At 39.5% G+C, this 13,459-nt stretch overlaps 1 protein-coding gene across 2 annotated transcripts; it reads right to left on the bottom strand.

Moving 5' to 3' along the window:
- Positions 1 to 9,903: 9,903 nt before the first annotated feature.
- rps21 (ribosomal protein S21) lies at positions 9,904 to 13,459 on the bottom strand. Of its 2 annotated transcripts, XM_056383890.1 has the most exons (6): positions 13,382 to 13,455; positions 12,832 to 12,915; positions 11,877 to 11,940; positions 11,149 to 11,220; positions 10,197 to 10,252; positions 9,904 to 10,005 (listed from the first exon to the last, which is right to left on the bottom strand). In XM_056383890.1, exons 2-6 carry the CDS (start codon positions 12,879 to 12,881, stop codon positions 9,996 to 9,998), a joined length of 252 nt encoding a protein of 83 aa, XP_056239865.1. In that variant the 5' UTR covers positions 12,882 to 12,915; positions 13,382 to 13,455; the 3' UTR covers positions 9,904 to 9,995. The 2 variants fall into 2 exon arrangements, with proteins under 2 accessions (XP_056239865.1, XP_056239866.1); XM_056383891.1 differs by lacking the exon at positions 9,904 to 10,005 and having other exon boundaries at positions 10,193 to 10,252; positions 13,382 to 13,459.

Consider the following 13,459-nt stretch of genomic DNA (forward strand, 5'->3'; position numbering starts at 1 on the left):
TCCACCAAGCACCTATTCCAGCTCAGTGTGTAAGCACCCCTCCCTCCCCTCTGTGTTGGCCCGACCCGTGGTTGGAGGAGGGGACAGCTCCTTTCAATGCTCAGTGTTTTGAATTGGTTTAGTTACATCATTCTCTTTGAGCAATCATCACGGCTCATTAATTGGCTCAATTAAATGGATCTTAAGAGGCGAGTTTGGCTCCATTGGGTTCGTAGATATTTTTATAGGCTAATGTTATTTAGCAATTTCTTTTCCTTTCCTCACTCAGTTCCTCCATCCCTACTCCCTTCATCTTTCTTTACCCATCCTGGTCTTCTTCTTTTCTCTCATTCCTCTCCTCTTTTCCTTCCATCTTCCTTTCTTCAATAGTATGCTCACTTTCCTTCCCTTTCCTTTTTTCCTCCGCATCCTTCCATATTGGATGTTAAATTCGACTATATATTGTGTTTTTTTGTTTTTTTTCCAGGGCATCCACAAAGTAACCAAACAACAAATGGGAACTCCAAACACACACACACACACACACACACACACACACACACACACACACACAGTAATAAGCATCCAGACTGCCCATCGAACAGACAGCAAATAAAGTCAGACAGGTGCTCAAGACAAACAAACACACACAAACATAGACGGCCACACACTCAGACCATCTTCAAACCCTGTAAACACATTGGAAAAAAAGGATGGACAAAATCAAATTGCAGTTGAAATTTGGGATGTCTATGTCACTGTTTTAATTTGAGTCGTGTACGAAACACATGTAGACCTGAGACACTAGTAGTGTGAGTGAAAGGTCATTTTTAACTCTGGGAAAAGCAGTTTTACAAAACAACCACAACTCAAGGTCCACTTACTCGCTTTTTGTCATTTTCTACAGAAACATCATCAGATGGTTTTAGTATATTCCCCAAAAACCTTCATCAGTGGATGTAGTATGCTCGATTGTCCTCATGTGACCTAAGTATAGAGCTCTGGTCATGTGATAACAGGTGGTCAGACTGTATAAATATCACATGACCCTAGTTTCACACTAAAGGTCACGGAATGGCAACTTAGCGAACCCTATTTATTAACATAACATAACATAACATGATTATTTAACATGGTCAGTCCACTGAAACATGAAATTTGGTACAGATGGCCACGATGTCCAGAGGATAAATCCCACTGACCTAACCCTCACCCTGACTTTTTCTCTCTAGCGTCATCTGCAGGTCATCTCAAGTTTTCACTTATCCTGAGAACATCTCCCGGATGGACCGGTTCTCAGCCGGTTTATTCCAAACATTTTAATGATCCTCCCACTTTTCTGACTTTTCCTCTAGCGCCACCACGAGGGTCACCTTTGTGTTTCTGAGTGAAATGTCTCAACAACTTTTAGATGGATTTCTATAAAACGTGTCGCACACATTCATGTTCCCATTGATCAAGTTTAGGCACAATTTCTGGAGAGTATATAGATGTGTAATAACAAGCCAAGAACTGTATGATAAAGTTTTTGACTTTACGTTTTTGGAAAATAAAATCTTATTGCAAGCACAGACTATATTTGTATTTGGGATACACCTCGAGGAAACACCTGAGCAGCTGTGTGTGTGTTTTCTCACGGGCTCTAAAGCACACCGCCATCTAATTAAGCTACAGGAACCACTTTAGAAGATGAAAGAGTTTCTCTGACACACACACACACACACCTATACATACACACACACACACACACACACACACACACACACACACACACACACACACACACACACACACACACAGCTGCTCAGGTGAGTCAAAGTAATGTTTTCGGGCCTTTAAGTTTCAAAAGGGTTTTTACATCAAAAACAAATCCCTTCACTGATGATGATGATGATGAACATGCCAGGAGGCAGAGAAGGAGACAGAAAGTTAAGATACAGATACCTGAGTCAGGCAGGTGAAATTGTCGCCATGTTTGTGCGTTGTTTACACTGTTCAGAGTCCAGAAACCACTTCACACATCCACTTCCTCCATCATCTGTCAAACACATACTGAACTCTGATCTGCAGACTGATGTCTGTCTGTCTGCCTGACACACACACACACACACACACACACACACACACACACACACACACACACACACACACACATGGGGGCAGGGGTCAGTGACCTCCTGTAGTTAAAAGCAGTCTTGAGGCAGTGTGTTAATGCAGAAGAGCTTCATTCACTGACACACTAGAACATTCCACAGGCTGTTTGCAGGCTCACAGGTCACACTGTGGTTAGTGTGCTCTGGTCTGGGCCTGAAACTAATGATAATTTACATTATCGATTAAACTACAGATTTCTTTTTTCTATTAATCAACTAATCATTTAATCTACACAACGTTAAATGTGCTTGTGACAGTTTTCCAGAGCCCAAGGTGCCCCCTTCAAATGTCCAAAGACACAAAAAGGTTTTCAGTTTATAATGATATAAAACAGAAAGAGGCAGCACATGTTGACACCGAACTGTTACTGATTCATTTCCTGTTAATCAACAACCAGATTTACTGTCTAAACCACCACATCACCACCTTCACAGGCAGGAAAACTTAAATACGGCGGCAGAGAAGGATCAAACAGGGAAATAAGGGCTTAATAAAAGAGTCACATTTTGCAGTCTGATGTTGAAGTAAAAGCAGCTGCATTAAATCAGCATCACACAGTTTGGCTTGAAGGAGGGCTCGTCGTTTCACCTCACTAATCCTCTCTTTCTCTCTGTCTTTCTCCCTGAACTCTATAACTAATCTACTTCCTGGTTACCGAGGAGACCAAAGGCAAAGTGAGGGATTGGCCACTTGTTGTCATGGCAACTGCTAACTGCTCCATCAATTGAACCCACTTACCGCAGCAGGGGGTAAGTGGGTTTCACACTTACTCACACAAATGAAGAGGTCAGGAATTTGTCTTAAAAAAAGGAGAAAAAAAAAAAAAGTAAGAATGAAAGGGAGGAAAGGAAGGAAGGAAGTGTTGAAGTGATGATGAGGAAATTTGGTTGAGAACTGTATCCGTTGAAGTCCTCATTATCCCAAGAACCTTTTTTTATTTGAACTAGATCAATCAAAAAGTCACTGCAGGACATAAACACTGGAAGTCAGGTATAAACTCTTGGTACCACTGTCGTTTTTCCTACTACCACTGGGGGTGCTAGAGAATTTATGTAATTCTAGTCGCTCAGGAGGTCGAGCAAGTCATCCACTACTTGGAGGGTCGGTAGTTCGATTCCTGGCTCTCCCTGTCCGTGTGTCGAAGTGTCCTTGGGGAAGATAGTGAACCCCAAATTGCCTCGATTGTAACATCTGGGTGTGAATGTTTGCGTGTGGTAGCAAAGCGCTTTCTTCATCTAAACTTCTCTAAGACTGTCCTCCTAGTCATCCCGGCCACAATTTGTTGGTTCGAGGACTTTTTACTGAGTTACGAGGACCTGAATCCACCTCTCTGTCACTTTTCGTCTCTCAGTTGGGAAGCAGCCCTGAGGATCTCTAAGAACCAGCTACACGTCACTATTTAAAGGTTGTTTTTGAAAACTTTCAAAAACAAAATCATGTCTCACGGACAATTACCACTGCTGAGTCTCAGGAGTTTAAAAGCACCAGTATGCTCTGAATGAGAACTGCTTGTCAGATGGCTGAATAGCTTCAGAAACTCCCTCCACCCACAACTTTCCGACATCACATTGAGAGGGGTGGGGGGGTGGGGGGGTGGGGGAGTTGTGTCTGTAACTTTCTGAACCTGACCATTCATGCCCATTTCATGCTGTGATTTGCCAGGTGAGCGGAGGTGAGAAACCAGCTAGAGTTAGACCTTCTCGCTCAAGCTTGATCATTTGTTAGGGTTTACTGTTTGAGACACTTTTCATGTGAACAACCACAAGTATAACCTGTGTCATCTGACAAAACTAATACAGGTTAATGAAAACACCTGCAATATGTGACCAGCTTTACCGACATTCACACTAAAACACAGTGGTGGGTTTTTTTTTTTTTACCACATTTCCTCCACACAGACTCATGTAAGCTGGTGTAATATGGAAGGAAAGCCAAGTGGCTTCATTGGGAAGGGTGTGAGTGTGCACAGTCCATTTTGTTTACATGTCAAATTGGATTGACATGTACAAAGTTTTAAATTGGTCTGTGAGGACATTTATTCATGTCCTTATCCTCAAAATCAGACACTTATTTAAATCCATCTGTCTGTCTGTTTATAGTCAAACCTTGCTTAATGCTCTTATCATCATATACTAAACACACATAGGCACGTACACAGACACACATACACGCATGCACGCAGATACACACACACACTTCATGTTTTCCTCTCTGGCAGCCATAACTTCAATACATGCAGATGATAACAGTATTGAGTAAATATTGTTTGTCTATACCCAGCATTCCTCAGATTCTCCACCTTCCATCCTGGATCAGATAGGATACACACACACACACGCACACGCACACACACACACACACACACACACACACACACACACACACACACACACACACACACAGTGCTGTGGGCGGATATGTTTGAAGTGCTGTAGGTTGGGGAGGGGATGTTTTGGGTTGACAGACTAAAGTGTGTGTGTGTGTGTGTGTGTGTGTGAAGCAGGTACCTACATGCCCTTCTCTTTGTCTCCTTCAACAAAACACTTCAAACCACACACTCTCCTGGTGGGCCCTCTCCTCCTCTCTCTCTCACTCTCTGTTTTGTTCCTCATATAAGTTTTGCTTTTGCTGCCTAAAAAGGGATCCGAGCCTGAGGTTACTGATGTCTGCATGTGAGTGGGTCCAACTGTCCTTCCAACACTTTTGTGCCACCATCATGCTAAAGGTCCACTTGTCCACACACTCCTCACAACTGTATGAGCTCTTCTCTGATGCCGACCTCAGAACATAAACTTTAGAAACAAGATCTTTTATAAACCTGCCACAATATTCACTGACCACATTCGTGCTCCTTGAAATTTTTTGAAAGTCTGAGCGACCAGATGACGTTTTCACATATTTAGCCCTATTACTCACTGTGTCTTAAGCAAAGACTGTAAATATAGATGGACATAGCCTCCGCGCTGTCACCCTTAGGTTTCTGGTTTTCTAGGTAACATACCATACAGTATACAATGTCACCATAGGTACAAATGAGGATTCATTTTATTTTAAACTGCAGCCTACTCCCACATTCACTCTATCTCCATCTTGTCTGATTTCCTCCCACTACCACCACCACCACCACCCCTCCCTCCCTCCCTCCCTCTCACCAGTGTTTCTTTCACCTCCTTTCCCTTCATGGATCTCACTGCTACTTTGAAGTCTGCTGGCATCTGAAAGAGGACAAAGAGACACAAAGAGATGAGCCGGGCTGCTTCTGAGGACAGACAAAAGGACGAGGGAGGGAGATGGAAAGATAGAGAGGGGAAGGGAAAAGAGAGAGATGTGACAAAAGAAAGGGAGAGAGAACTAGGTCGAGTATAAGGAATGAAAGACATAGTTCGATGTAAAAAAGTGAGTAATATAGGATAGATGGATGGGATCTAATAAAAGGTTTTATATTCAGCTATAAAAGTCATTTATTTTTAAAAGTACACATATTACCACAAGCTGGGAATTCACCTGCTCCCCCAAATGTAGTCCGAGTTTTGTTCTAGCCCCCTAGTGGCCTTTACAGGAACTGCAGGTGGAACTGGAGGTGTTCGTACAGTATACTGCTGTCAACATGCAGCCCTGGTTGCTCCTGCACACTGCCAGTGCAGCAGGAAAGCTTGTACTAAAAGAGAAAGTGCTGTGATGCAATCAGAAGTGACAAAGACATCCATTTAAATGAAAATGAAGCTGCGCTTCAGTCATTAAACAAAGCTGCTTCACTGACTAACAAAAAACCCTGCAGACATACGACACACGACTGCATCTATTACTACAAACCACTCAAATCTACACATAAGTATATACTCTTAAACTGACCCTCCGCTTCCTATAAGACCATGTTGGCTTTCGGTCCCTTGTTTCATGGCTGAGACACAGTGTTCTTTGTCTGCATGTGTGTGTGTGTGTGTGTGTCAAAGGTATGCAGGGGGCCAGGTGAGGGAGTTCGGGGGGAGCGAGAGGTGCTTCCATCGCTTCATGTTAAGATCATTGTTTGGCAAGCTGCGACTCGCTGTGCGTTCCCTGCCACAGGCTGAGAAACACCATATATGTTTAGCATTTCATTCAGATAAAGAGTTTGGCTCCAAAAGGAGATCGTTAAATAGACCAGTGGTAAAAACTGAAACAAAAAACAAACTAAGCTTTAAAAGTCTTTTATTTTAGCGATATCAAATGGAAAACCTCTTGTTATCAAGTTGCCAATTATCTCATCAAATAATAACAGCCCTCTATTGTGGATGGGATGTGCTTTACAGCTTCAATGAAGCATTAAATCTGCAATCCAGACCTTTGTCAGACGTATTTAAATACTTAAATACTTCTGACAAAGGTCTCAAGAGACTGAAACATTAGGATCAATATTTATAAATAATATAAATTCCTGAATTTCCCCTAGGGGATAAATAAAGTATGTATGTATGTATGTATGTATGTATCTATCTAATAAATTGTGATTCTGAGCAAGAGCAGTGTGCGGGATAAAATCCAACCATCCATCATCCATACCGCTTATCCTTATAGGGTTGCTGGGTCATTAGTGGTAAGAATCTAAGAATAGCTTTCTTTATCCATCCAACAATTTTGTTTTACAAAGTAATGAGCATTAGAGCCCCACAGGGCTCATTTAGCCATGTTATAAATCATTCTGACCTACTCCAACTTCAATATGGCCTTTTAGCCTTTTTTGAAAAAACAAAAAAAACAAAAACAAAAACGTCCAAGCCTCTTTCTCTCTCTGAGTCTCCACACGCAACAGTTACCTACCACATGAGAGACGAGGATGGTCTGCAGCTCATGAGAGTTTTTCTCACGGTACATGTTTGGGGCATGTAATTTTCCCGTCGACGGGAAGTGATGTAACTAAAAGGCTTAACTGCAGAACACATTCACTGGACTCTGTCATTTCACCTGAGAGAAAAGGGGGCGGAGAGAGAGAGAGAGAGAGAGACTGTTCAGAAGGTGAGAGCTAGTTACCGATCAACCAGTGCTGTGTGGGTATCTTAAAAAGCTTAAATCATAGCAGCTTTTGCTACATCAATTTCTTCCATTAATTTGTTTTTTTCCTTTTGCATTATTCTATAAAACTGCATGGTGAGACGCAAACTATTATGTTTGAGTGAGCAAACAGCAGAGTCACAGGTCATATTTCAGTATATGTGAACTCAACAGGGTAAAAGCACTTTGAGTGTTTTTCAGTGGAAGCACATGGGAGATGAGGTAAATATTCACATACCTCGGTGCACAGTCCAACCAGCGCTTCTGGGAAAAAGCCATTGAAGGGAAAAGGAGAGGAGGTGATGAAGACAATTATGAAATACTTCTTATCTGCTGTCTACTCACCTGACGGAGGGGGAAAAAAGAGGGAGAATGTATGGGAACAACACCATAAAGCAGCAGTTGATGACAGCTATCATTAAGGTTGTGCAAGGTTAAAGATGCCCTCAAACCGATCTCACACACCACTGGCCCATCTCCTCCACATTGTGTTTAGCCTAAATTACCACTGTAACCTCCCTATGCCTTCACTTTGCCCTGTTATTCCCACTATGACCTCTATTTCAATTGCTCGTTCATTCTTTGAAAGACAGATGGTGCAGAGAGACAGTAGAATATAACACACCTTGACTACAAGTAAAAAAAAAAGTAAAAATCCACCTGCAACAGGAGTCCAATATTAGTGTTATTGTAACTGTACAGCCATCAATGTTAACGGTGGTGAGCTAGGAGAAAAAACTTAAAACAAGATCCAATACAATTGGGCAGTATGCTCACATAATCACAACAGACTACACAACACGTTAACATACAAAGCTACAGCCGGACATTTGGCCATTAGTAAAGCCAGAGCATCCAGAAAGAGCATTAAACTAAACTTATTTGAAGAGGACAATAGGGAGTCCCATTGATATTTAGGCTGATTAGTAAAGTGTCTTCTGTCAGTTGTCCTAACTTCAAATACAGTTACATTATTCTATGTAACATTTAACAAATCATGTTTTCACGTGTGCAGTGCAGTTTTAGATTTTAGTTTAGTTTTGCCCAACGACTACAGCTTCCACTCATTTAAAAATGGTATGAAAATCTGTAGAATCTGAAACACTGAAAACAATCAAAATCATTTGTGTTGACATTGTGTTTAAACGTGGCACTGGTTTACAGGCTTATGTAAGTTTGCTTCCAAACTGAATTTAAACTAAAACCATATAAACGTGAGAGGAAGCAAATGGCTGCTTGGAGAAACAAGCTACATCCACAAAACTAGCTAAGGGGCTAAAAAGTGCAAAACCACCGGTATGATTCCTCTAACTTTACTTACTAGATAGGTTTCTTCTATTTTATGTTTGTTTGTCGCCAAAATGCATCGTCCTTTAATTGTCTCTCGCTAACTAGCTAAGCTAAGCTAAGCTAAGCTAAGCTAAGCTAAGCTAGTCTAGTCTTAAATGTCCGGTAGCCATCATCATTAGCAAAAACTAACCAACTCTCCCAGTTGTGTTTAAAACAAACTTTCATTACTGGAGTAAAGTCGGACTGAGGCTAGTTTCCACACCAATTACACTTTTGATGTGGCATATTTATGATATGCTGATACTAAATACCTCACACCTGTTCGTGGTGAAACCCTCTTCCATCACACAAACTGACAATTAGCGGATGTGTATTCCCCGGGAGGCGCTGTTTTACAAATTTGAGGGGAAATTGGCCGCCACAACCTTTTTCTATTAGTAAAAAAAAAAGTTTTAAAGTTTTAAATATATTGCAAGACAAAAAATATATAAAAGTGATATGAATGTGAAGATGTAGAAGTTCCCCTTCTGTCTGCAATCCTTTTGGAAACATGAACAGGTTTCTCTGGTTTTGAAGGAAACTTGATTTCCTGTCACATGCTGCCCCCTGCTGGTCACAAAGAGCTACAGCGAGGGTGGATTTCTGTTAATAATGTGACTAGTTTATCCTCCAGTAGTCTGTAATTGTTGAGGTTCATTCAGCATAAACTGGATGTTGAGCTGTGAACATGTAAGTTACACATTTTGTAGAAGTGATGTAAAAATGTTAAGTCTGTGACAAATTTTGGTTTCATATCCAACTAGATGTAATCAATTTCTAACCTTTTTGCATTGTTAATCTGCGTGAATGTCTCTGTAAAACCTCACCATACAGTTTGTCTTAAAACTCAACTGGATCTTTTCTCCAGCTTTATCACTTACAGTTCATGAGCAGCACATATCACCTACACAGCATGGTGAATAGTCAATAATAAACCACTGTGTATCAACATTTTTAGAGTTATTGGAAACTTAACTTCACCAATCAAGAAACATCTCATGTATCAAAAATTAACATATTTCTCATACGCATCTTTTCTTCTATCATTGTACTTTGTATCAATACCTGCACTTACTGGTGAATTTTAGAACATTTGATGCACAGATGATGTTGACTTTAAAACGGGACTCGGATAAAACATTTTTGATCTGACAAAAAACCCCTCTAAGATAATAACACTAAACTTAGCATTTGTCTGTATACCTTGGCAGTTACCAAATTAAAATGCTGACCACATTGTCTGTCCTCATCTGGATATCTTTACAATTTTAAACCAAAAGTTAACCAGTTTATTCCACTGCTTCCACATCTTGGTGCAACAGAGGAAGGCTGTTGAAAACTGATGACAATCAACTGATTTGAGATTGTTAACTGACATACTTGCTGTAAGGAACACATGACCTGTTCATGCCTTTCAAGAGTTATTAAGAAATTACAACAATGGCAACAAAAGTTTTTTTTTTCATCCATTTTATTTTACAAAGTCCCCATAGCTCCAGCGTCACTCAAAAGGTCCTGTAAAACAACAGCCAGAAAGGGAAAAGGGTTTTAGTTGCCAAATCCAGTTCAGCAGATACAGATTCTATACTGATAAACATCCTGCCTGAATTTACTCAGTTAAATTTCATATAGATACACTACACAGATTATTAATCCCTGTATTTATTCATGCATGCTTCAACTGTAATTTTAGGACGGGTTCTTACTTTGCGACAATGGTGTCATTCTTTGCCAGCCTCAGGATAGAGTCATCAGACTCACCCTGTAGAAGGAAAAACAATCCGTTATCTCCGTGCAGATGCAGGTTTCAAGTACAGAGTATAGGGTTTGAGACTCCATCTGGGTCAATAACCTATAAAATTATTGAGAATTGTCAAATTCTGAGGGAGCAATTCTGTTTTAACCAGCTTTTGTAGCCTTTACAGTACTGGGCACATGGTGCTATTCAGCCAATCATTGCGACTCAAGTCAGTGAGTGAGATACACGAACAGGAGAGATGAGTCTGAGAAATAAGTGCGGGGAAGTTGGACATATGTGGGAAAGAAAGTTTTAAGATTTGCATTTTCAAAAGCTCTCATGATGCACTTATTATAGTCCTTTTAATTATTAGAGAAGTTTTTTTTATAACCCAGTCGCTAGGTTGATAATTTAGAAAAGTGTCACCATTATAAAATAAATCTTAGGAGGTCCATGTCAAGATTGTTTATATATATATATATAAAAACCAGTGTCCCTGCACACTTGCCTAATTCTGTCCTTAAATAATTATATCTGAAATTACTAAATATTCCAAATTATGTTAAAACACTACTTTCTATCATTAATTAATTAGTAGGTTCCAGAATAAATCACACCCTAGTTAAATACTTGACAAAAAGAAAATAGAAGTTAATGCACACTTGGTACACTGATATTATGTCACAAAAAAAAAAGAAGCGAAAAGAAAAAAGTATATTTGACAAACCAGATTTGACATATTTAATCTACCTGTTCAGTTTTCTAAATAGGGCAAATTGATGAATATTTAAAATAATGACTTCACCCCATAATTAGAACATTTTACATGAGTCTCCAAGTAAAGATAATCCTGATGACTTTTCTGTCCACATATGACAGCAGGCAAAGTACAACACAACAGACATTCAGCTCCAACTTACCATTCTGCGGATGGCGCCACAGATAGCGTAGGTCTTGAACTGACCGTTGAAACGACCGGTCACCTTGTCAACCTGCAGAGGACAGAGCACAGAACAACATTTATACTTCAAAACAACTGCTGCAAACAGGAAACTTGTGGGTTTTCTGCTAATTTAAGCTGTTTTGTGTTAATACTCAAGTTCTTAAACTTCACAACAGTTTTGCATCTCAAAAAAAAAAAAAAAAAAATCCTTGAAAACAGGACAACCTGCTAATATCTGAAAAGTACGACACCAGTGGTTTGGCGGGTTACAGGTACTGACCCCCAATCATAATTCATCATAACATTTTCACCATTTACAAACGCATGCTTGTATGCATGCATGTATTTCAGTGTAGACCTTTTACCCCTATCTGTATTTCAACTTAATCAGCAGACAACAACAATGTAACATACAAATTATTTAGGTTTAATCTTCACTGTGATGAATTACACATAAACCATGCCATTTGATTTTCATCACCAAAAAATAAAAAAATAAAAATTTGCTGCATGTCAATGGCAGGGCAAATATAACAAAAATCTCCAACAAAAAGAGAATCAGAACAGAATCAACATACTGACTTTCTGTAACTCTTTCTTAACTGTCTGCAAAAATGTGTTAGCAACTGGTAACATCCACAAATAAAGCAGAACATATCTTTAATGTGACTAAGACTTAAGTTCTTAAACAGAACAGATTTTTACCTCAGCAATGTTGATCTGAATGGAGGCATGGTCCTTGGCTCCAATGATTCTGTTGCTAGCAGAGCTGCAATACACAAATAGTATTATTAGTATCACCATCATTGTAGGGTTTCTGCAGGGGCCACCAAGATTAATTTATGACTTTTTAAGACCTTTTTAAAATCACTTAAAACACACAGTTAAATGCATCTTAAATAATGATGTATCCCAGAAGAATTATTTTAATAGTTTATCATCAAATCACACACCACACTTTTCAGTAGTATTAGCCACATAAAATAAATAAATTTTTTAAATTTTTTTCTTTTTTCCAAAGATTTTGCAAAAATTGACATTTGCCAGTTAAGAAATTTTGAGCTTCTTGGTAATGTAATGTTGCGTTTATAAAGTGTACTGGCAGCCAGCAATCTAAGGCTTTGTATTCATATTCTAGAAGCTTAAACACAAAATAAATTAATAAATATTAGCTATACATTTTTGCTTGTGGAGCTGATGTCTTCAAATGTCTTGTTTTGAAAATCTGAGTGCAAAAACCCAAAACATCTCCAAATACTCAGTTTACAATCTTGTGGCATAGAAAAAGTGCAAATCTTTATAGTTCGCATTTTCACTAGTTTTGATTGAAAATTATGAAATGTTTCAGCTCTACTGCCAAAATAGTTTTCTAAATAACATTATAGCTTGGTTAAAATAATTATATAATAATAAAATAAAAGGATAACTTTAAGGGGCCACTGAAGGAAACTCAATTTAACACTCTTTGAGACTGCAGGACTTACAGATACCCTGTCTTTCATACTGTCACACTGCTCCCAACATGAAACAAAGCTTTCAAACTGAGCCTCAAGGAAAACTCAAAACATTTTCTCTTGCTAGCCAGGTGTATTTTCCACTGTGTAACTACAGACAGTTCCCCAAAAATCCTCCACCCCAATATAAATGTTAAGGCACTCACCATTTACGTGGGACGTAGAGGTCCACAAACTCACCAGCGTCGTTCTGCATGTTTCAAAGGTTGTATAGGTGGTCGCCTACAAATCTGAAGGAGACAAATATTAGATTAAAAAGACATCAGAGGACCAGACGCGTTGTCTCTGATGCTAACTAAAAACCGTAACCCTGCTAACAAACAAACTAGCCCATATAAAAAATAAGTTTTAACAGCCGCGTCTTTTTTTAATAAAATCCAACGTTAAAGCAGCAGAAATTAACACTGTAGATATAGAAATTGCAACTTTTTCTGAATGTGACTCAACGCTGTTCGCCAGCTAGCATCAGTTAGCATCAGTTAGCTTAGGGAGCGCACAGCACGGCCGCATGTGGCTGCTCACACTACCCGACAAACGTCTGTTATTTACGCACAATTTCTGCAAAAACCACCATCGACACACAACCTTCAGTAACACAGTAACATTAACTTTGACGAACCTCAAAGAAAAAACGGCTATGTGCGGATATATGATCAATTTTAAACGTTTTAAGACGAGAGCTCGTCAGAAACCCACCGTATACGACAAATGGCCGACAGGAAAGGAAGAGTCGTTGACCAGGAAATAAAAGTATCTCTGTGTGACTGTTAGTGT

This window comes from Seriola aureovittata, chromosome 9 (genome assembly GCF_021018895.1).
Source record: "Seriola aureovittata isolate HTS-2021-v1 ecotype China chromosome 9, ASM2101889v1, whole genome shotgun sequence".
Classification (NCBI taxonomy): Eukaryota; Metazoa; Chordata; class Actinopteri; order Carangiformes; family Carangidae; genus Seriola; species Seriola aureovittata.